At 45.4% G+C, this 24,106-nt stretch overlaps 1 protein-coding gene across 1 annotated transcript in view; it reads right to left on the bottom strand.

Annotated features, from left to right (window-relative positions):
- The window catches only part of LOC137274702 (transcription factor IIIA-like), a 52,830-nt gene that overhangs the window by 19,623 nt on the left and 9,101 nt on the right, over positions 1 to 24,106 (bottom strand). The window contains exons 3-4 of the mRNA XM_067808051.1: positions 23,879 to 23,972; positions 2,055 to 2,143 (exon numbers count right to left, since the gene is read on the bottom strand). Coding sequence (XP_067664152.1) covers positions 2,055 to 2,143; positions 23,879 to 23,972 — 183 coding nt within the window. The remainder of the gene's footprint in view (positions 1 to 2,054; positions 2,144 to 23,878; positions 23,973 to 24,106) is intronic.

Genomic DNA, 24,106 nt, shown 5'->3' with positions numbered 1-24,106 from the left:
CTACTATCATTTAGTTTTGTTTCCTGCTTTGCCTGGTTTTCGAGTTACAACCCTTGTTTTCATAGACGATTCTGTCAAAATCACTTGGTAGTCGCTAGGTTGTAATCCGTGTTAGGTGGTATAAACCTACACGTTATTTGTCATCATTCACTTGATGCTCAGTTAATGAATTTACAACATGTATAAATAGTGGTAATGCACTTAGATTACCCGACAATGGCCCCCATTTGGCATTTCTTGTGTTTAGATAAATCAAAGGATTAACCGATAACATGATGATTGATTAATTACTTTTATGTGGATTTAAATGTGGGATTTGTCAAAAGGTAGTATTTATGTATGTACATTTACTAATCTTTACTGAATACACTCTGTCATGTCTGTACCCGCACCCTCAGAGTCAGGCACCTAATCGCCAGCACACAAAGTCAGCCGCCTAAACCCGCTCAGCCACCGCAACTTCCACAAAAATGAAAGTCAGACAATTGGTAGTCTAGATGATGGGTTGAAATTGGCACGGCTCCCACGGTCGAAAGATATAATATTACTTATGACGATATTGTCATTTCAACCACAACCTCGCTTCCGAGGAAGATATCATGCAAAATCCTCTTGGTCAGCAATGTATAGTAAGGAGTCTTGATTTTATAAACCCGATGAAACTTCTTGAACTCCATTTTCTTTCCTGGAGTGGTAGGGGATGAACCATCCGATTTAGTATATACCACAGGCTTCCGCAACGCTCACTTTTTTTTTTGTACACACAAACAACCAACTTAAGCACAAACTATGGGGTTCGGTGGAAATATGTGCATAGTGACACCATCACCCGACCCCAAGAAGCAACTGACGGCAACACAACATTTCGGCATGTCTTTGGTGACATTAAGAAATCAGCAAAATGATGATTTTCTATACAACTAACTGAAATTTGTTCCTTCTATGACGTCACTGCAGGGTTACATAACCAGTCTGCGGTTTCGTTTGTGGGCGAGAGAGAAGCAGACGGCTTTTTAGCAACTTTTGAACACTTGGTATTAATTAACTACAAGTTGTTTTTTTTAAAAAAAAATGGTGTTCCGTTTACGACTAACCAGAAGTCTTTTATATGCAGTGGTACAAAGAGTACACAAAAATTGAGTTCAGTCATTCTTTAAAACGGGAGGCAGGCTAAGTAATCATGGTGCCTTGTGGAGATCACAAGTGTAGAGATCACAAGTGTAGAGGGAACCAAATTATCCATGGGCCATCCTCACAACTGCAATGGTTCAGAAGGGATGGAGGTAGGTGACTGTCGTTTCTACATCAAGATGATTTACATCAATGTGATCTACCTCAAGATGATCTACATCAAGGTGATCAGCCAAAAAACAGGGGTGCACCTGGCAAACCTGTCACAAAGGCAAAAGTCATACAAATTCAATATTAAATATGCATTAGAAAACATCATCGATATCTCCAGGGTATACGTTCCCATAAGTCCCATATTTATCCAATCACGCCTTACTTTCTCTTCTTAAATCATCCAGCCGATTAAACTTGGCAACATGAATCATACACAAGTTCTTGCATATATTTGCATAATTTTCTGACCTATCAGTTTGTCTGTATGTTTTCCCCAAAATTACACTGAGAACAAACCTTTGCAGTTGCGACTGCTATTTTCGTCGACATTGGCAAGTTCAGTTGTAACGCCGTTTAACTGATTTGCTACTGTGAGAATGCGGAACCAGCAAAGGGAGGTAATACATCCACTGTATAGTGGAGATTCATTTGAACGTATACCCTGAAGATATCAAGGATGTCGAAAACGGACACAGGTCAAACTAGATGACATTCATGCCAAGACAAAAGGTGAATTCTGCGATGAAATCATGTTAAAGAAGCTCAGAGTTCAGTTGGACTTTGGGGTCTTGTTCTAGTGTGAGCCACACTGAGATAAAAACATTATCTCTGAGTGAGTAAGTGCCTTCCTTTAGCAATATTGATTCAATGTCACTCTCAACACACTGTTTCCCTGTGACCAAACAGAACATGAATGAAGAACCACCCACCTGTATGGGTTGCCAAGTAGGTGCTCCCGATGGTGGCGACGCAGGTGCTTGTGAGACTTACAGACCTTCCCACATCCATCCTCTGGGCACTGAAACGTACAGTTACTTGTGAGACTTACAGACCTTACTACACCAATCCTCTGGGCACTGAAACGTACAGTTACTTGTGAGACTTACAGACCCTACACCAATCCTCTGGGCACTGAAACGTACAGTTACTTGTGAGACTTACAGACCCTACACCAATCCTCTGGGCCATGTGGTGGCTTATTGTATCATTACACAAAGGACAAATGATAGACGTATGAGTCATGATGTGCTGCTTCACTCCAATATACAATGTAGCCTAAAGTTCATAGACCACTGGTCCTCAGCCCGTGCTAGGGAGTTCTTCGAAAACTGTCTCAGATAGACCTGTAAATGAATAAACGAAAGGATGAGATCTTCAGGCAGATTGAACAAATGTTCTCTGGAAGGAATCTCCATCTAATTGGCAATGGATGGTCACTGCCAGACAGGGCAGTTCTGGTTCTAACCTTCATATGGACACAGCCAGAGCCAGCACACCAGGGGACATCGCTGATTACGTGGGATTCATGTCCTACACCTCTGCCATGCTATCCAGCTGAATCATCAGGTTAGTCGAACAACGGAAACTTGGACCAATGAAAGGCTGTAAGAATCATGTCCTACACCTCTGCCATGCTATCCAACAGAATCATCAGGTTAGTCGAACAACGGAAACTTGGACCAATGAAAGGCTGTAAGAATCATGTCCTACACCTCTGCCATGCTATCCAACAGAATCATCAGGTTAGTCGAACAACAGAAACTTGGACCAATGAAAGGCTGTAAGAATCATGTCCTACACCTCTGCCATGCTATCCAACAGAATCATCAGGTTAGTCGAACAACAGAAACTTGGACCAATGAAAGGCTGTAAGAATCATGTCCTACACCTCTGCCATGCTATCCAACAGAATCATCAGGTTAGTCGAACAACAGAAACTTGGACCAATGAAAGGCTGTAAGAATCCCCGCTTTAAAGGTGACTTGCCCTGTTAAACTAGACAGGGAAAGGTTGTTAGATGGCTACTTAAGTTAATGAGCTCTTTCTACAATTCAAAACAGAAAGACCAAGTACACAATACAAATATCATTATTCACAACAACTGCAATTATTCTGTAAAGAGAAAACGCCACAAATAGTATATTGCCCCATGACAAATACGCCATGTAGATACATGTCTGGGATGATATATACCACATGATATCGTGATACACACACTACATAGATACGGAAGTCAGGGATAGTATATACCACATGACATCGTGACACATACACTACATAGATATGGAAGTCAGGGATAGTATATACATGATATCGTGACACACACACTACATAGATACGGAAGTCAGGGACAGTATATACCACATGATATCGTGACACACACACTACATACATACGGAAGTCAGGGACAGAATATACCACATGATATCGTGACACACACACTAAATACATACAGCAGTCAGGGACAGTATATACCACATGATATCATGACACACACACTACATACATACGGAAGTCAGGGAGTAGTATAGGGAATGGGGGTTCTGGATCACTTTCAAAAAAAAGTCTCTACAACGCCTTATTTACTAACTAAGGCTTTGGTTGGGCCCTTAGCTCTTGCTACTATTACCCCTACTACACGTTTACCGTTTAACGTGTGTTGGTAGGAGGTAACACTGTGCCGTATGGTACGATCAATAATTCTTCTCTTACAAACCCCCTACCCGGCCTATATCACGTTTATATCGATGAAACAGTTTAACGTGAACCGCCTATGATCTCTTTGGTGTTCGTAATAAAGGCTTGCTGGGCTTTTTGTATCCCTTGTTCTATGTACTTTTTTTTCTCGTCTTCGCTGATAGCAGACTTACGAGACTTGGACCGAATATCTTGTTTCATTCCGTTATATTTTGTGAGTTCAGAGAGGATTGAACGAAACTCCTCTTCTGAGATCTTACTATCAGAGAGTGCCGTGGAAATACGCCCACTTACTGTGTTGAGCTTTGCTTCGGCCAGAACCCTGATCTCGTCGTGTTTCAATGCCTTACGATGCAGTCTGCGTGATATCAACTTAAGTGCCAACCCTAACACCCCTGCCACCCCAGCTGTTATTTCAATACCTAGCACTATAGGTGTAGCCACGATGGTAGCTAACAATCCAACACCTGCCGCCCCTAGTCCCATGCTGGTTGTCATAAGGGTAGTGTCAGCCCCGTCCAAGATATTGAAAGCTCTATGGTACTTTTTACATAGTGCTTTCCGCGTGTCACGGTCTTGTTCTAGTTGGCGTTTCACATCACATAACTGCCTCAAGCGGAACCCATCTACGGTTTCCAGCGTCTTCGCTACTTCCTCTACGACTGGGTACAGACCCATCCTATAATATATATTTTGAAAGATATTTTAATTGGGTTTCAGTTAATAGTCTATCAATGAATTTGAAGTCTACAAGTTCTAGATTACTACTCAGGGTAACAGGTGAGAGGCTAATAGACTTTGCTGTTGTAATAAAAACCCCACTGAGGCTTATTAAGCGGTTTATAGGACCCGTGGGGGTATCCTGTTGTATAACAATACGACAATATTTGTTTGCGTGTTCGTCATACCAGTGTATTGACACCCTGGGTAAAAATTGGTGTACTCTTGAGGTGTTTTCATTGTCTAAATAAAAGAAGACTTCTATGATGAGTGTGAAAAGGGAGAATATTCTACCAACAAGATCTTTGCCATAAGGATTATTGCTAAATGTTAATTTATTTTTTGCTCCAGACTTTAACCTATTTTTTTCGGTATCAGTAGTTTTCGTGGGTACTAATTCCTCCGGAATGAAATCCCGAAACCAGATAAAGTTGTTCCTAATCTTAGTGATATACAACGTATCTGCGTCTATTGTGATATAAGGTGAGGCGAGTGTTAAGTTGATCAGCCATTTGGGCTCTTTTAAATCTGATAACGACACCCGTCTGTACATGTTGTCTTTGAAGTGCAGGATATATAAGGTGTCTTCCTCACCAGGCTGATCGAATCCCTCCGTATCTCCTAGGTCGTTAAGCGTAGTGTTGGGACGATGACTGGTCATTATTATACTATTACGATATAATTTCCAACTGGTTTTCTGATAATAGTTCAGGGGTGAACTTCATACCCATGAAGTGTATGTTGTCAGGCAGGAAGATCTTGGTTAGTGATATCTTGTTTTCCACGATCACGTTGACCCCCTGCAGACTGGTGTTGGAGCCGACACCCACCCGCACGTAAACGTTGCAAACTTGATACTGGTGTCGTTTCCCCCACCCGAGTTTGATCCCCTTCACGATCTCGACATCATTCCCCGATGGTTCCCCTAGGCAGACTTTGATGATCAGTGTTGAGTTTGCCGGTAGACTCTCTAGTATACTGACCACGCCTTCGAATTCAGACACCAACTGCAATGTCACGTTTTGTATGGCCGGTTTACTCGATAGCATGTGGGCTGCCATAGTGTCGAGTGGGCTGACGACTACGCTACGTCTCTGAGTTGGGACGTAAGCCACGAGCAGGGTTCCATTGTTCACGACTTTGTTTAGGTGGTTGTCTTTGTTATCCGTGAACACGTAGGGGGAGCCGAGCCTAATATTGAGAAACCAGTCGTTATCGGGTAACTACACCCACTTGTCATCTTCGGTGAAGACGAGCATATATGGCTTGTTTCGGGCGACGGTAGTGCTCTCAACATCGTCTAAGTCGAACAGTTTACCACCGAACGATGGGTATATTATCCAGTTATTACCGGTGTTGACAAGGGCGTACTTAGTGTTGACTGTTGCTCTTGTGGTATCTACTATATCACTTAGGGTTCCACCGGAGGTGACTTCAACGCGTTTGTAAATGTTGTTTTTCAGTTGCAAGGCGTACGATTTACCATCTACTCCGGGAGCGTCGAAACCGCGTGTGTCTCCGAGGTCGGAGATCCCGATATTGACGCATTTTTTCACTCCGGGCCCTTGTGCGCTGGTCATTTTACGTGAAGCGTTAAGCTGAGGTATCCTATATTTACAGGATTATGATTTATATCTAACACCGATATTATCAGCTCAGGTATGTTGCCCTGGGTTAATCTCTTATACTGCCGTGGTGAAAACGACTCGGTTCTACCGTCGTTGTATTTCTCAGTTTTCACCGGCACTGCTCTCAGTATAGTGGAAGGGTGACCTCCTTGAATGTTGTACGTTGTGCTCACCTGACCGAGATGAATGTACAGCACTAGGTCGGGTAACTTCGTGCCTGTGACGGTTGTTGTTGGTTTTATCTCGTCAGGAGACATACCGAGTGTCCTCGCTAATGGTCGGCCGAGCCTCAAGGGGTTTCTTCCGTTGTTGATTAACACCACTGTACCGTTTGAGTCGTTCATCTTGAGTTTGGCTCCCAGGGGTTTGAAGACCTCGTCGTTTAGAGAGCACACGCTGTAGTAGCCGTCAGTTATCTGGCTGCGAGTTCCACTGACGAACAGCTTATTGTTGCTGGCGTTGATGTTAGTCCATTGCGGTAGGTAGGTGATATCGCAGAGTGCGACTTCGAGTTGGCCTGACGTGTTATCGATCGCGTGCGTCAGCTGAACGGCCTCACCGCTCGTTATTCCTGGAAGTGTTATGTACATGTTAGAGTATATATACTCATTATATAAGAGTTTCAAATGTTTTACCCTAAACTGGACGTAGATTTCTCCCCCATGAAGATCGTGGTTGCTCCTGGGTTGTATTTCAATGCCCAGCTTTTAGATGTGTTCGATAAGTATAAGCTTTCAGTGACTAACGTCAAGGCAGTCCACGCTTGGTTCAACAACCCTATGCAGTTCTGGCAGAATCAATTCAACTTTGCCGTGTGGTGCGCTACAACGGGGTGTGGTGTGACATTGACCGACACTCGGCGTGGACCGCTGAGTCAGTCTGTGTTCAAGTTCCACGTGTACTACCAGGTCAGACGTATCCTTAAAGAGATCAGCGCCCCCCTCCCACAGGACAAAGCATGGGACGCAACAAACAACCCGTACGATAGACGGGCCTACGAACGTATTTGCAATGAATTCGAAATAAACACGAAGACGGATTGGCGTTTGCCGGGCCCGAACCACGGGTTGGGTATTCCTTATGATGGGGGGCGACCAGTGAAAGAAGTCAGTGATGATTTACTGAAACGAGATATACTACGCCAGGACTTTGCTTTGTCGAGTAATGAATGGAGGGATGATCGTATGAACTTTAAAGGTGGTGTTGCTTTCACAGTCCAGAAAGTGGAGCAGTCAACCGCAGACGGGTGGAAAATGTTCATGCTGGACACGTCGAAAGGGTTTACTAATGCCGGGGTAGTCAGGTTGAACGACTCGATTCGAACGTACGTGTGGGCGCTGTTGGGTGCGCAGTCGATGACGCGTTCCAACATCCTCGGTAAGGGAACTGCTTACGACGCTCAGAAACAGTTCGTTGTCAACGTTGAGGATGCTATCAATTCTCCAGTTGATCTCCCGCGGGCCATCGAACGCTACCAAAACGTGTTAGAATACGCCAGATCGAAAGTCAATTACGTGTTCGGCGTGGGGCTGTACATGGCTCCGAGTGATATGCAACTGAGAGTAAAAAAAGTGGTGGGTTATAACAACAAAATAGTCATAGCCACGGCGGATCAAAAGTTGGGTATCAACCCCGATATTAACACCCCCTATATCCCACACATCCCACCACGTGAAACGGGTATAGTGGCGCCACCCCCGGAGTCTAAAGTTCAACCAACACCACAGGAGGTGGCCTCCCATATTCAGGCCTCCAATCAGCAGCATATTGATAGTAAAACGGCCCTGGTGGTTGGTGGGGTAGCTTTGGGACTTATTTGGTTAAAAATTTCTTAGCCGCTACGTACACCAGACCCGCCACGGCGACGATGGCTGCCCACAGGTTTTGACTGAGCCACGTGACAGTTTTAGCCAGAGCGCCCAACAACCACGAGACGATGCTACCCAGGATGCCGGGAAGGGCTTCGGCGGCTTTACCAGCCAGTTTAGCTAGGCCTTCCCCGAGTTTTTTTATCCAGTCTTTAACACCGCCGGGGTGTGTGGGGGGAACTCCCACAGTACCCCCTGTCAGTGACACCACCAAGGTTGATATGATACCCAATGCAGTCAGAATGCTGGCGATGGTGATCCCTTGCTCCCGGAACAATATCCGAATCCTGTCTGCTAACGTGGTGTCTCGGTAGAGGACTTGATTGATGGTTTCCCGCACACGGTTGGCCTGGGATCGAAGCTTTTCTTTGTGGCCGGACGCTGTCTCCAACCAGACCTGCCTTTCCTCTTCCAAATTACGTATTCGTTCCTCGATGGTGGCTTTCAGAGACTCGTCCTCAGTTTCACCGAGTTTTTCCTTTTCATAGTCGATGTGGTCGTCTATCTCGCCCACTTTGGCCGTGCTTTTCGCGAGCTGTCCACGAATGGTTTGCATCAACAGGTCCAACCCCCGCAGTTCCCAAAAGGTAAGTTCGAAACCCGGGAAGGGCTTGTTCTCGTAGTCGGCCAACACCTTTTTAATATCATAATCTTGCATATCTTGACGGATCTTCGGGGGAAGCTTAGGTCGCGCGCCACCGTAATCTATGAAACCTAGTTCATCGCGGATAAAGTCACTCCCATGTCGACTGCCCAGTGTTGATAAAGCAAGCGGTTCTCTCGTGCGTTTATTCACGAGATCGATCTCCGGGTGAGCCTTCAAACGCAGCGTGCCATTGCTATCGAGGGTAAACCTGGAATAGTTCCTTCCCAACGGCTTGAGTTTGGATTTATTTTCAACTGCGTTGTAATAATCGTCGATGGCGTCCTCCTTCATGAGTGCGTCACCTAGCGAGAATGAGGTCTCCTGCTCGGCCCCTGTATCATCCACAGTATAATCCCACATCTCCATAGGTATGTCTTCAGCCATTATTTAGTATTAAAAATATATTTCATTTATATAACAATGTACGGCAGAAAATTAGATCCTTTCAGAAGATTGAGAGAGCCATTAGGAGCCAGAGCCGTGCGCCAGTCGGTGACCATCACCAACAATCCCAGCAAGATAGACCAGAATCAAACTCTGCTGGTTAGATTTCCAAACCTTGGTGAGAATGACCTCATTGTACCAGGCACTGTTCGACTGGCGTTCAATATCACGTTGACCTCCGACAACGACAAACGCGAGCTAGTGCGGAACGTGGGTCGAGCTATCATCAAGAAAACGACCGTCAAGATCAGCGGTAACGAGGTGCTGAGCATCGACGACAGCGACGTGTTTCACTGCTACGGGGATCTCTGGAAAAACGAGGGAGAACGAGTCAATGATGTGTACCAGGGCATCAGCAAATCAACCCGGTCGCGCATAGGGTATGCCTTCACGCCAGACCAGCTAGACAAGCTATCGGACGGTGAAAAGGCCATCGCTCGAGCATACGGGAATCGATTCTGAGTGCCGCTCGACTTCGAGTTGCTCACGGGACACGTGCCGTTTTACCAGGCCGCGCTGGGTGATAGGCTCGAATACGAGCTCACGTTTAACGACTATAGCAAAGTAGTGTGTACGCCGAACGGTGATGAGGCCAGTTATGCCATAGACAACATCTCTCTGGAGTTCGACATGGTCACTAGCCCGGAGCTGGCCAGGCAGGTTCGAAGCCAGTACTCTGGGAAGATGGCTATCCTGTACGATCGCGTACTGAGGCATAGATCAGTCGTGCGAGATAAGAGCGACACTGTGTGGAATATCAACCTGAACGTGCCGGCGCGATCGATGAAAGGTATCCTGGTCGTCCCCGTGGAGGATTACGAGCCATTCCGGAGGGACAGCGAGAAGTTTTTCAACCCCGAGATTGAAAAGGTGGAAGTGACCATCGAGGGCGTGCCCAACCAGCTGTTCAGTCATGGTATGAGACCACACCAGCAGTGGGATGAGATAAAAAAGCTACCAGTGGGGGATTACATAACAAAGGACCTGGACCTCGGCTCCGTGCAGATCGGTGAATACCTGACCACCAAGTACGCCCTATGGTGGGACATGCGATCCACGGATGATGATAAACTGCACGGTAGCGGGCGCCGTATAGACAACGGCAGCGAAGGGATAACCATCCAGATTACTAAGAAGGCTCAACCCGCTGGTAAGTTGAAATTATATCTGTACGTTATTATGGACGCGCAACTTAATATAGACAATGGGAGATTCGTGCAAGCCATCTACTGACCTCCACCTCCCCACTGACCCACACTGCGCCATAGTGTGCGGGCAGACTGGCTGTGGGAAGACCGTTTTCGTGTTGGATATGTTGGAGGGTTACTACAAGGATGTGTTCGATAACATCGTTATCATGTGCCCTACTCTGAGCATGAATAAAACGTACGCGCGACCTTGGGTGATGACGGACCCGGACGTACACAAAATCGACCCTGGAACACGCCTGCAGGACTGGTTGAAAGCTCTTCACGAGAAATTTAAAGGGGAACCGACGCTGTTTATACTGGACGACTGCAGCGCTAATCGCGAGATAACAAAAAAGAGAGACATGCTATCGTACCTGGCCTTCTCCGGCCGGCATGCAAATCACAGCGTCTGGGTGCTAACGCAGAAGTTCAACTCGGTGTTGAAAGACCTCAGGGAGCAGACGCGATGGGTGGCCTTATTTCACTGCAAGGACAGGGATTCGTTCGAGGAGTGTTTGAGAGAGAACGATGTGATGAGCAAATTAGAACGGGAACGGGTGAAGAAACAGCTCGCTGAAACTAAACACGCTAAGCTCGTGCTCAAGACCGACCAACCAGTAGCATATAGGGTGTGCTAAAGCTAAGCAAAGCTTAGCAAAGCTAAGCAAAGCTAAGCTAAAGCTAAGCAAATGCTAAGTATAGCTATGATATTTGAAGTGTTTGTCGTGTGCAACTTAACCTTCATTTCTCTGTGTTTTGTCTGCATCGGGTATTATATAGTTAAAACTAAATCTTACTTGTTATATTATAAGATGGAGTGTGAGGAATTGCTCGAACAATTGTTGGTACCTGGGGTAGTGGATGATGACAAGCGAGAGAAACTGGTGGCGTTGGCTGTTGGCGGCAAAGCCAAACATTACTTTGGAGACTACACTCCGGATAAAATTCACAAAATGTCAGCCGAAGAAATCGATAAGCTGTACGCTAGATTCGAGTCCCGGCTCGGAGCAGAAATGACAAAGACAATAGGATCGGCTATGACCCAGATATACACCGGTATTGTGTCATACTTCCTTCCCATTCCACCAGAGCGCCGACTTTACCTGTGGGAAGACCTCGAGAAAGACCCTTTTATCGAACACGCCGTGAGCTCTATCAGCTGCGAGCTGTACCACAAATATGGCATGTTGTTGGCTCCAGTGACGGCGGCGATTATCACGGCAAAGCATTGTAAATTTGAGAGAAAAAATAATAATAATAGTATAGATGGATGCTGCTCCCGAGGTGACGGTGGGGGTACCCCCCACAGTGAGGGAAACCCCTCCCGAGGTGACGGTGGAGACCAGGGAAACAGTAACCAGGCAGAAGAATCCTAAGAGAGTAGCTGCCGGTAAAAAACGGTGGTGTAACCAACATAAAATTATCAACCCCCGACTGTTGTTGGCTGTAGGTGCTGCCGTGGTTATAACATGGTTATACGTGGGAGTACCCCCCAACAGTGAGGTGGTACCCCCCAACAGTGGGGGTGTGGGGGTAACCCCCACTGTCGACCCGCATATCATGTTATAATTTTAATATTTTTATATCATATACATAATGTCTGAGGGGAAAACGTTCGTCAACGACGCATACCACGCCACAGTGGTCGCCAGTCTAGCCGTAGGGTACGCTCGGTTGACTAAAATGGTGCTTAAACAACCAACTATCAAGCTAGATTTCAACCTGCAGGATATGGGTATGCTCATAATGAACCTTGGTATGGCGATGGCCACAAAAGACATCCTAGTAAAACAAGGGATAATACCTGAAAATATAATGAAATAAATATAGGATGTCCACGATAGCTATGATGGTCGGTGGGGCGTTAGTGAATGCCCTGGCATTTTCCGGGAGTAATTTCCTCTTCTCGAAACTACGAGATGACCACGCGGCTGAAATACAGGAAGAAAGGAAGCGGCAAGATCTCGCTACTGAGAAATTACAAAAGGCACAGGCCGAGTACGCTAAAAAACGCCTCCAGAGGATCGATTTTATTAACGAACAACTCCAGCGTGAAAACCATGCCGTTCAAACATTCAACGATGTCGATGAAGCAATGAAAGAATACTACCTACTAACTGGTAAACGATTGGAACCGCTCAATAAACCCACACTCGCTCAGTACTACACACCATCCAAGGGGCAAATGAATCGTGAACTGGGCTTCATAGTGTTGGGTATAGCAGCTACTGCGTTGGTTGCGAAGCAATTAAATTAAATACCCATATAAGTAAACATGAGACCCGCTCCATACCGATGCGAATACATACTTATGGGGAAGACCGAGGCCTGTGGTAGGAAATGCAGGACTAGGTTCTGTTGTTTCCATATGGGAAGTCCTAACTACACGTGTTCTGTGTGTGGTATCGGGGTTAAAGGGCACTACTGTCTATGTAAAGCTCACGGAGCGAACGTAGTCAGACATCAATTCATCTACGAGAATAAAAAGGGCTACATAAAAGAACGTAGGCGACTGCTCAAGATAGACTCCAAATAGACATTGGTTATGTTAGGTGTAAACACTATGACTACTGTACGCGAGCTTAAGCGGGTCGCAAAACAGAGAGGTGTGATCGGGTATTCTCGAATGCGGAAGTCAGCATTGTTGATATTACTAGGTTTAGAAGCCCCAACGTAAAACAATTAAAAGCTCAAGCAAAACAGCTTGGATACACGGGTTATTCAAAACTGGGGAGAGCCGGGTTAGTCGAATTGTTATCACATGCCCCCGTAGCACGTCCCACTGTAAAACAACTGAAAGCCGAGGCACACGATTTGGGTTTAGGCGGATATTCCCGTATGAGGAAACCACAACTTTTAGAATTATTACGACAGAATAGAGCTATTGACCTACAGTTCGCGCGCACTGAGCGCGCTGTAGGCAACTATTTGAGAGGTTGGCACATGCACGTTGATAGAAACATAGACATTACAGATATCAAGCCTCTGATAGCTGATAAGGTCAACCAGGAACTAAATAACCTAGGAAGTATCAAGTTTCAGATCACAGTGAAAATGTCGCTCGATAAGCAGGTTGGGGACCTCACTGAGTATGTTCAGCCTTACTTCCGAGGTAAACAAGAGGTCGTCACACATACAGAGACCATTGACACATCAATCGATACCAGTTTTCAGCAGATACGAGAATACCTAGAAAGCTACACACACTTGGGGTCCGGGTGGGCTGTAGATAAAATCGATAATGTCTATCTAGACATAGCTAACTACGTGCCATTCAGAGGCGGGTCATACCTAGCCTTGCCCCCCTACTATAGGAACAAACATGCCATAGTAAACGTTAAGAATAGAGGAAACGATTGCCTGAGGTTAGCTATCAGGTCAGCCTTATTTCCAGCTGGCACTAATTCAGATAGGCTTTCTAGCTATCCCCAAGACGATGGGCTCAACTGGGATGGTATAGATGAACCCACCCCCATATCCCAGATCACTAAAGTAGAAAAACAGAATAATCTGGCTATAAATATCTTTGGGCACGAAGGTAACACAACAATAGTACACAGGGTCAGCGGGGTGAAGGATTGCCAAGTTATCAATATATTCATGATCCAGCGAGGTGACAAGTATCACTACACATGGATAAAACACTTTAGCAGGCTGTTGTATGACCAATCGGCACACAGAGGAAAGACCCACTTCTGTGAACGATGCCTACATGGCTTCACACGAGCTGATTTATTAGAATCCCACCGAGAGGATTGCCAAGGTGTGGGGCAGACGGCCATACGAGTCGACATGCCTAAGGAAGGTGATAATATCCTAAAATTCGGTAACCAGAAGAACCAAATGTCTGTGCCTTATATCATATACGCCGACTTCGAAGCCTTGGTTGTGGGGGGGGATTCCCCCACACAAGAGCATAAAGCCTGTGGGTTTGGATACATTGTCGTCCGTTGTGACGGGGAGTGTATAGGGGCCCTGACGCGGCTGAAAGGTTTCTAAAGTGTTTGCAGGAGGAAGAAAAAATTATTAGGAATGCATTGTATAGAGTCGCTCCCATGCGTATGACCTGAGTCGACAGGCTAGCTCACGCTAGTAGCACTAACTGTCACGTGTGTGACTCACCACTTAACGGTGATTCGGTGAGAGATCACTGCCACATAACTGGTAAGTATAGAGGCGCCGCTCACAGCGCGTGCAACCTCAAGCTTAAAATCAACCCTAAGACAATAAACATCCCCGTTGTCTTTCACAACTTGAGAGGGTACGACTCACACTTGATCATGCAGGCCATCGCGAAAATCGATGGTAATATAACGTGCATCCCCAACAACATGGAGAGATACATCTCCTTCAGCTTAAAAGGACTTAGGTTCATTGACTCGTTTCAGTTCCTCCTGTCGTCACTCGACAGTCTGGTCAAGGCCAACAATACCTTCCCTATCACCGATCGATACACAGACGCCAAGACTAGACCCCTGCTTATGAGGAAGGGTGTGTACCCCTATGAGTACATGGATAGTTGGGTCAAGTTCACCGAGACCAGACTACCCCCTATTGACTGCTTTTATAGCAAGCTGAATGAGGCGTCCGTCTCACGAGATGATTACTCGCACGCGACTAACGTATGGAATAAACTGGGTTGTAAGAACCTGGGTGATTATCACGACCTGTACTTGAGGACAGATGTACTGCTGTTAGCCGACGTGTTTGAGACGTTTAGGTGGACGTGTTTCAAGCAGTATAAACTCGACCCCGCATGGTATTACACCAGCCCAGGTCTGTCGTGGGACGCCTTGCTTAAAAAGACCGGAGTTAATTTGGAATTGCTCACAGATTACGACATGCACCTATTCATTGAGAAAGGCTTGCGAGGTGGGATTTCCATGGCATCCAAACGATACGCGAAAGCAAATAATCAATACGTGAAAGGTTACGATCCTAACAAGCCAACCAATCACATTCTCTACCTCGACGCATACAACCTGTACGGCTGGGCCATGAGCCAGTATCTACCTACAGGGGGATTCGAATGGGTACCCCACGTTGATGTTATGGGGGTTGCACCAGATTCGAACAAAGGGTATATCCTCGAGGTTGACTTAGAGTATACCAAGGAATTACACACATCACACAACAGCTACCCCCTGGCCCCCGAACGTATGAGAGTTAACCCAGACTGGATGTCTGAGTACCAACATAACTTGTTAGGTGGGCGTGTGACAGACGTTGAAAAACTCGTTCCTAACTTAATGAATAAGACCAAGTACATCGTTCACTATCGCAACCTACAGCTGTACCTGTCGTTGGGTATGAGGCTGACCAAAATACACAGGGTGCTCATGTTCGACCAGAGCCCATGGATGGAGCCCTACATCAGAATGAACACAGACCTACGAAAAAAAGCCACCAGTGATTTTGAGAAAAATCTCTACAAGCTCATGAACAACTCGGTGTTTGGTAAGACTATGGAGAACCTGAGGAAACGCGTGACCGTGAAGCTGGTTCGGTCGAGTGAGGAAGACAAGCTCAGGAGATTGATAGTCAGTCTGGCATTCAACCGTAGTAAGATATTCACAGACAACCTGGTTGCCCTACACATGAAGAAAAGCCACATAAAATTCAACCGGCCTGTTTACGTGGGGATGAGCATCCTCGATTTATCCAAACACCTGATGTACGACTTTTACTACAACGAGCTCAAGAAACAGTACGGTGACAGGTGTGAAGTGCTGTACACTGACACGGATTCCCTGCTGTTAGAAATTCGAACCGAGGACGTGTACGAGGACATGAAAAAACACCTCGATTTATACGACACCAGCGACTACCCTAAGACCCATACCATACACAGTACGGTAAATAAAAAGGTCCTAGGTAAGATGAAGGACGAGTGTGCTGGCACGCCCATAGCCGAGTACATAGGTTTGAGACCTAAGATGTACTCCATACTGAAAGCCGACAATAGTGAGATCCGGAAGGCTAAGGGGGTTAAGAAGTATGTGGTGAAACAACACATCAAACACGCCAGATTCAAGGAAGCCCTGTTCAAGACCCGTACCTTTAGGCATAAAATGAACACACTTAGAAGTGATGGACATAAGATATACGGACTGACTATAAACAAGACGTCCCTGTCGCCTATGGACACGAAACGTTGGATAGCTATTGATGGGATAAACACATACGCGTATGGACATGAAAAAATTTGAGGCTATTTACTACAGCCTGTGTGGGTACTGGAAAGGAGCTAGCGCAGTAGATAAGCTAGCTAAAATAGCGCGAGTACCCCCGGAGGAAGCCAAAGCGTGGCTTGAAAAACAAGCCCTGTGGCAGATCTATTTGCCGGCACCACGCTACGTGCCTAGAAGGAGGTTCGGTATTAACATACCTAATAGCGTTCACCAGGCAGACCTACTGTTCCTACCCCACGACAAGAGGTACAAGTATGCCTTAACCGTAGTGGACGTAGCCAGTCGTTACAAGGAAGCCGAACCCTTGACCACGAAAGATTCGGCCCAGGTAGCCAGAGGATTCGAACGCATATACAAACGCAGCCCGCTGACGTGGCCAACAGAGCTGCAAGTTGACCCCGGACGGGAGTTCATGGGTGCCGTGTCACAACTGCTAGCCAAACACGATACAAAGGTCAGGCGTGGCACGGCCAGAGCCCATCGCAGCCAAGCCATAGTTGAGAGATTTAATAGGACTTTGGCTGAGCGCTTGTTCGGCCATCAGTATGCTAGGGAGATGGCCACCCCTGGAAAACGATCGACTGAATGGGTCACGAGGTTACCCAAGGTGGTGTCGGCAATCAACCATGAAGTCACCCGTCTCACCGGTAAGAAACCGGCAGACGCTATCAAACTAAAATCAATAGTTGCAGAGTCGGCCGCTCCATTGCGTGGGAAGGAGAAACAGATACCAGATAGGGCCCTAGTGAGGTATCTATACCAGCCGGGGGAACACGAGGGTGATAGCCGTAAGCGGGCCACCGATCCTATATGGTCAGTCAAAACTTACAACATAGATAAAGTGGATATGAAAGCCGACGAACCTAACTTATACTACTTGAGGGATGGGCCGGGTAGGGGGTTTGTAAGAGAAGAATTATTGATCGTACCGTACGGCACAGTGTTACCTCCTACCAACACACGTTAAACGGTAAACGTGTAGTAGGGGTAATAGTAGCAAGAGCTAAGGGCCCAACCAAAGCCTTAGTTAGTAAATAAGGCGTTGTAGAGACTTTTTTTTGAAAGTGATCCAGAACCCCCATTCCCTATACTACTCAGGGACAGTATATACCACATGACATCGTGACACACACACTACATACATACGGAAGTCAGGGACAGTATATACCACATGATATCGTGGCACACACACTACATAGATACGGAAGTCAGGGATAGTATATACCACATGATATCGTGACACACACACTACATACATACGGAAGTCAGGGACAGTATATACCACATGACATCGTGACACAGACAATACATACATACGGAAGTCAGGGACAGTATATACAGTGTTCCCAGAAATTATTGAGAAAATCTTTGTTTTTTTTCTAATGATGCTAAGATTGGAAAAAGGGCTTTCAATATGCACTAAGCATACTAAATAAGGGAGACAACTCTTGAAGGCTTAGAAGGCAGCTCATTACGTCAAGAGTTATCTCCCTTGTCTGAGCAGACGGCTTCCTGTGTTGACATGGCAGAATTTACAGCAAGAGAGAAAAGAAAGCTCATTCTAGATGATTTTGAAAGAGGTGAGGCTGATGCTAAAGTGTTAGCTTGTAGACATGGTATTCCTCTGTCTACAGTATACAGAACTTTGAAGAATATTCAAACAGGAACCGGGATAGAGCACAAAGCAGGGGCAGGTCGGCCTAGGAAATTCAGTGTTGTGGATCGCCGAAGACTTGGGCAGATTGTGAGTAGGGGCAAATTGAAAAGTGTTGAGAACATCAGAAATGAAATGATTAGCAGAGGAAGTCCTCAGGTATGCAATGAAACAGTTAGGCAGGAATTACAGTAACTTAATTGGGTGAAAAAACGTGGAATTCCCTCGCCGTTGATGAAAGATGCACAAAAGGAAAAACGTTTAAACTGGTGTCGGGCTCATGAAAATCAAGATTGGGATAATGTTTTCTTTTCGGATGAAAGTTCTGTTTGGCTTTTCCCTAATTGTGTGAAAATTTGGACCAAAGATACTATCAAACCTATCTACCAGCGACCAAAACATAGCCCGAAGTTTCACATGTGGGGTGGCATATCGGCTCGCGGAGTGACGCCATTGTGTGTTTTCACGGGAAACTTGACAAAAGAAAGATACGTTGACATTCTAAATGGTCACCTTCTTCCGACAGCACAAACATTGTATGAAGATGATTGGATTTTCCAGCATGATAATGACCCAAAACACACTGCGCGCTACACAAAACAGTGGTTGTCGGGCGAAAATGTTCAAGTTTTAGACTGGCCCAGTTACAGCCCAGACCTAAACCCAATTGAGAATGTGTGGGGAGTCATGAAGGACAGAATAAACCAAAAGGGACTGAGAAATATTGAAGATATGAAGGCCGAGGTGGTCCAATATTGGGATACCCTGTCACACGATTACCTACAAACTTTGATGGGTAGTGTGCCTTGGCGTATTCAGGCATGCATTGCTGAGCGAGGAGGTCTAACAAGGTACTAAAACAAGACTGAGACTGTAAAAGGATGATGTTTTAACATGTTTATGTAAGTAAAACGCCAGAAGTTAATAAACGTAATGAGTTACATGATGCAACATGATTCTCAATAATTTCTGGGAATACTATACCACATGACATCGTGACACACACACTACATAGATACGGAAGTCAGGGACAGTATATACCACATGATATCGTGGCACATTTACTACATAGATACGGAAGTCAGGGATAGTATATACCACATGACATCGTGACACACACACTACATAGATACGGAAGTCAGGGACAGTATATACCACATGACATCGTGACACACACACTACATAGATACGGAAGTCAGGGACAGTATATACCACATGACATCGTGACACATACACTACATACACACGGAAGCCAGGGATAGTATATACCACATGATATCGTGACACATACACTACACAGATATGGAAGTCAGGGATAGTATATACCACATGATATCGAGACACACACACTACATAGATACGGAAGTCAGGGACAGTATATACCACATGACATCGTGACACACACACTACATACATACGGAAGTCAGGGACAGTATATACCACATGACATCGTGACACACACACTACATAGATACGGAAGTCAGGGACAGTATATACCACATGATATCGTGACACATACACTACATAGATATGGAAGTGAGGGATAGTATATACCACATGATGTCGTGACACACACACTACATACATACGGAAGTCAGGGACAGTATATACCACATGATATCGTGACACACACACTACATACATACGGAAGTCAGGGACAGTATATACCACATGATATCGTGACACACACACTACATACATACGGAAGTCAGGGACAGTATATACCACATGACATCGTGACACACACGCTACATAGATATGGAAGTCAGGGATAGTATATACCACATGATATCGTGACACACATGCTACATAGATACGGAAGTCAGGGACAGTATATACCACATGACATCGTGGCACATTTACTACATAGATACGGAAGTCAGGGACAGTATATACCACATGACATCGTGACACACACACTACATAGATACGGAAGTCAGGGACAGTATATACCACATGATATCGTGACACACATGCTACATAGATACGGAAGTCAGGGTCAGTATATACCACATGACATCGTGACACACACACTACATAGATACGGAAGTCAGGGACAGTATATACCACATGATATCGTGACACACATGCTACATAGATACGGAAGTCAGGGACAGTATATACCACATGACATCGTGACACACACGCTACATAGATACAGAAATCAGGGACAGTATATACCACATGACATCGTGACACACACGCTACATAGATACGGAAGTCAGGGACAGTATATACCACATGACATCGTGACACACACGCTACATAGATACGGAAGTCAGGGACAGTATATACCACATGACATCGTGACACACACGCTACATAGATACGGAAGTCAGGGACAGTATATACCACATGACATCGTGACACACACACTACATACATACGGAAGTCAGGGACGGTATATACCACATGACATCGTGACACACACACTACATAGATACGGAAGTCAGGGACGGTATATACCACATGACATCGTGACACACACGCTACATAGATACGGAAGTCAGGGACGGTATATACCACATGACATCGTGACACACACGCTACATAGATACGGAAGTCAGGGACGGTATATACCACATGACATCGTGACACACACGCTACATACATACGGAAGTCAGGGACAGTATATACCACATGACATCGTGACACACACGCTACATACATACGGAAGTCAGGGACAGTATATACCACATGACATCGTGACACACACGCTACATAGATACGGAAGTCAGGGACAGTATATACCACATGACATCGTGACACACACGCTACATACATACGGAAGTCAGGGATAGTATATACCACATGACATCGTGACACACACACTACATAGATACGGAAGTCAGGGATAGTATATACCACATGATATCGTGACACACACACTACATAGATACGGAAGTCAGGGTCAGTATATACCACATGACATCGTGACACACACACTACATAGATACGGAAGTCAGGGACAGTATATACCACATGATATCGTGACACACATGCTACATAGATACGGAAGTCAGGGACAGTATATACCACATGATATCGTGACACACATGCTACATAGATACGGAAGTCAGGGACAGTATATACCACATGATATCGTGGCACATTTACTACATAGATACGGAAGTCAGGGACAGTATATACCACATGACATCGTGACACACACACTACATAGATACGGAAGTCAGGGACAGTATATACCACATGATATCGTGACACACATGCTACATAGATACGGAAGTCAGGGTCAGTATATACCACATGACATCGTGACACACACACTACATAGATACGGAAGTCAGGGACAGTATATACCACATGATATCGTGACACACATGCTACATAGATACGGAAGTCAGGGACAGTATATACCACATGACATCGTGACACACACGCTACATAGATACAGAAATCAGGGACAGTATATACCACATGACATCGTGACACACACGCTACATAGATACGGAAGTCAGGGACAGTATATACCACATGACATCGTGACACACACGCTACATAGATACGGAAGTCAGGGACAGTATATACCACATGACATCGTGACACACACGCTACATAGATACGGAAGTCAGGGACAGTATATACCACATGACATCGTGACACACACACTACATACATACGGAAGTCAGGGGCGGTATATACCACATGACATCGTGACACACACACTACATAGATACGGAAGTCAGGGACGGTATATACCACATGACATCGTGACACACACGCTACATAGATACGGAAGTCAGGGACGGTATATACCACATGACATCGTGACACACACGCTACATAGATACGGAAGTCAGGGACGGTATATACCACATGACATCGTGACACACACGCTACATACATACGGAAGTCAGGGACAGTATATACCACATGACATCGTGACACACACGCTACATACATACGGAAGTCAGGGACAGTATATACCACATGACATCGTGACACACACGCTACATAGATACGGAAGTCAGGGACAGTATATACCACATGACATCGTGACACACACGCTACATACATACGGAAGTCAGGGATAGTATATACCACATGACATCGTGACACACACACTACATAGATACGGAAGTCAGGGATAGTATATACCACATGATATCGTGACACACACACTACATACATACGGAAGTCAGGGACGGTATATACCACATGACATCGTGACACACACGCTACATAGATACGGAAGTCAGGGACGGTATATACCACATGACATCGTGACACACACGCTACATAGATACGGAAGTCAGGGACGGTATATACCACATGACATCGTGACACACACGCTACATAGATACGGAAGTCAGGGACAGTATATACCACATGACATCGTGACACACACGCTACATACATACGGAAGTCAGGGACAGTATATACCACATGACATCGTGACACACACGCTACATAGATACGGAAGTCAGGGACAGTATATACCACATGACATCGTGACACACACGCTACATAGATACGGAAGTCAGGGACGGTATATACCACATGACATCGTGACACACACACTACATAGATACGGAAGTCAGGGACGGTATATACCACATGACATCGTGACACACACGCTACATAGATACGGAAGTCAGGGACGGTATATACCACATGACATCGTGACACACACGCTACATAGATACGGAAGTCAGGGACGGTATATACCACATGACATCGTGACACACACGCTACATACATACGGAAGTCAGGGACGGTATATACCACATGACATCGTGACACACACGCTACATACATACGGAAGTCAGGGACAGTATATACCACATGACATCGTGACACACACGCTACATAGATACGGAAGTCAGGGACGGTATATACCACATGACATCGTGACACACACGCTACATAGATACGGAAGTCAGGGACGGTATATACCACATGACATCGTGACACACACGCTACATAGATACGGAAGTCAGGGACGGTATATACCACATGACATCGTGACACACACGCTACATACATACGGAAGTCAGGGACGGTATATACCACATGACATCGTGACACACACGCTACATACATACGGAAGTCAGGGACAGTATATACCACATGACATCGTGACACACACGCTACATACATACGGAAGTCAGGGACAGTATATACCACATGACATCGTGACACACACGCTACATAGATACGGAAGTCAGGGACAGTATATACCACATGACATCGTGACACACACGCTACATACATACGGAAGTCAGGGATAGTATATACCACATGACATCGTGACACACACACTACATAGATACGGAAGTCAGGGATAGTATATACCACATGATATCGTGACACACACACTACATAGATACGGAAGTCAGGGACAGTATATACCACATGATATCGTGACACACACACTACATACATACGGAAGTCAGGGACAGTATATACCACATGATATCGTGACACACACACTACATAGATACGGAAGTCAGGGATAGTATATACCACATGACATCGTGGCACACACACTACATAGATACGGAAGTCAGGGACAGTATATACCACATGACATCGTGACACACACAGTACATAGATATGGAAGTCAGGGATAGTATATACCGCATGATATCGTGGCACATTCACTACATAGATACGGAAGTCAGGGATAGTATATACCACATGATATCGTGGCACATTCACTACATAGATATGTAAGTCATGGATGATACATACCACATATTTGCTGGGTGACTCATGCTTCCTCTTGACATGCCTGGCAAGGTTCCATGGGTTAGAAAATTTGCTGTCACAATCTTTAAATTGGCACCTGCAATATTGTCACATTCATTGTAGCATTTCTATTCCAACAAAGCACAACAAATAGTCCAGGCTTAATTATATACAAACGTGTGCATCCTGAATGCAAAATGATTAGGAATGACTGATCTGAACTAAATACCT

Source organism: Haliotis asinina, chromosome 2 (assembly GCF_037392515.1).
Source record: "Haliotis asinina isolate JCU_RB_2024 chromosome 2, JCU_Hal_asi_v2, whole genome shotgun sequence".
In the NCBI taxonomy this organism is placed as follows: Eukaryota; Metazoa; Mollusca; class Gastropoda; order Lepetellida; family Haliotidae; genus Haliotis; species Haliotis asinina.
This window is presented reverse-complemented; position numbering and strand designations above follow the sequence as displayed.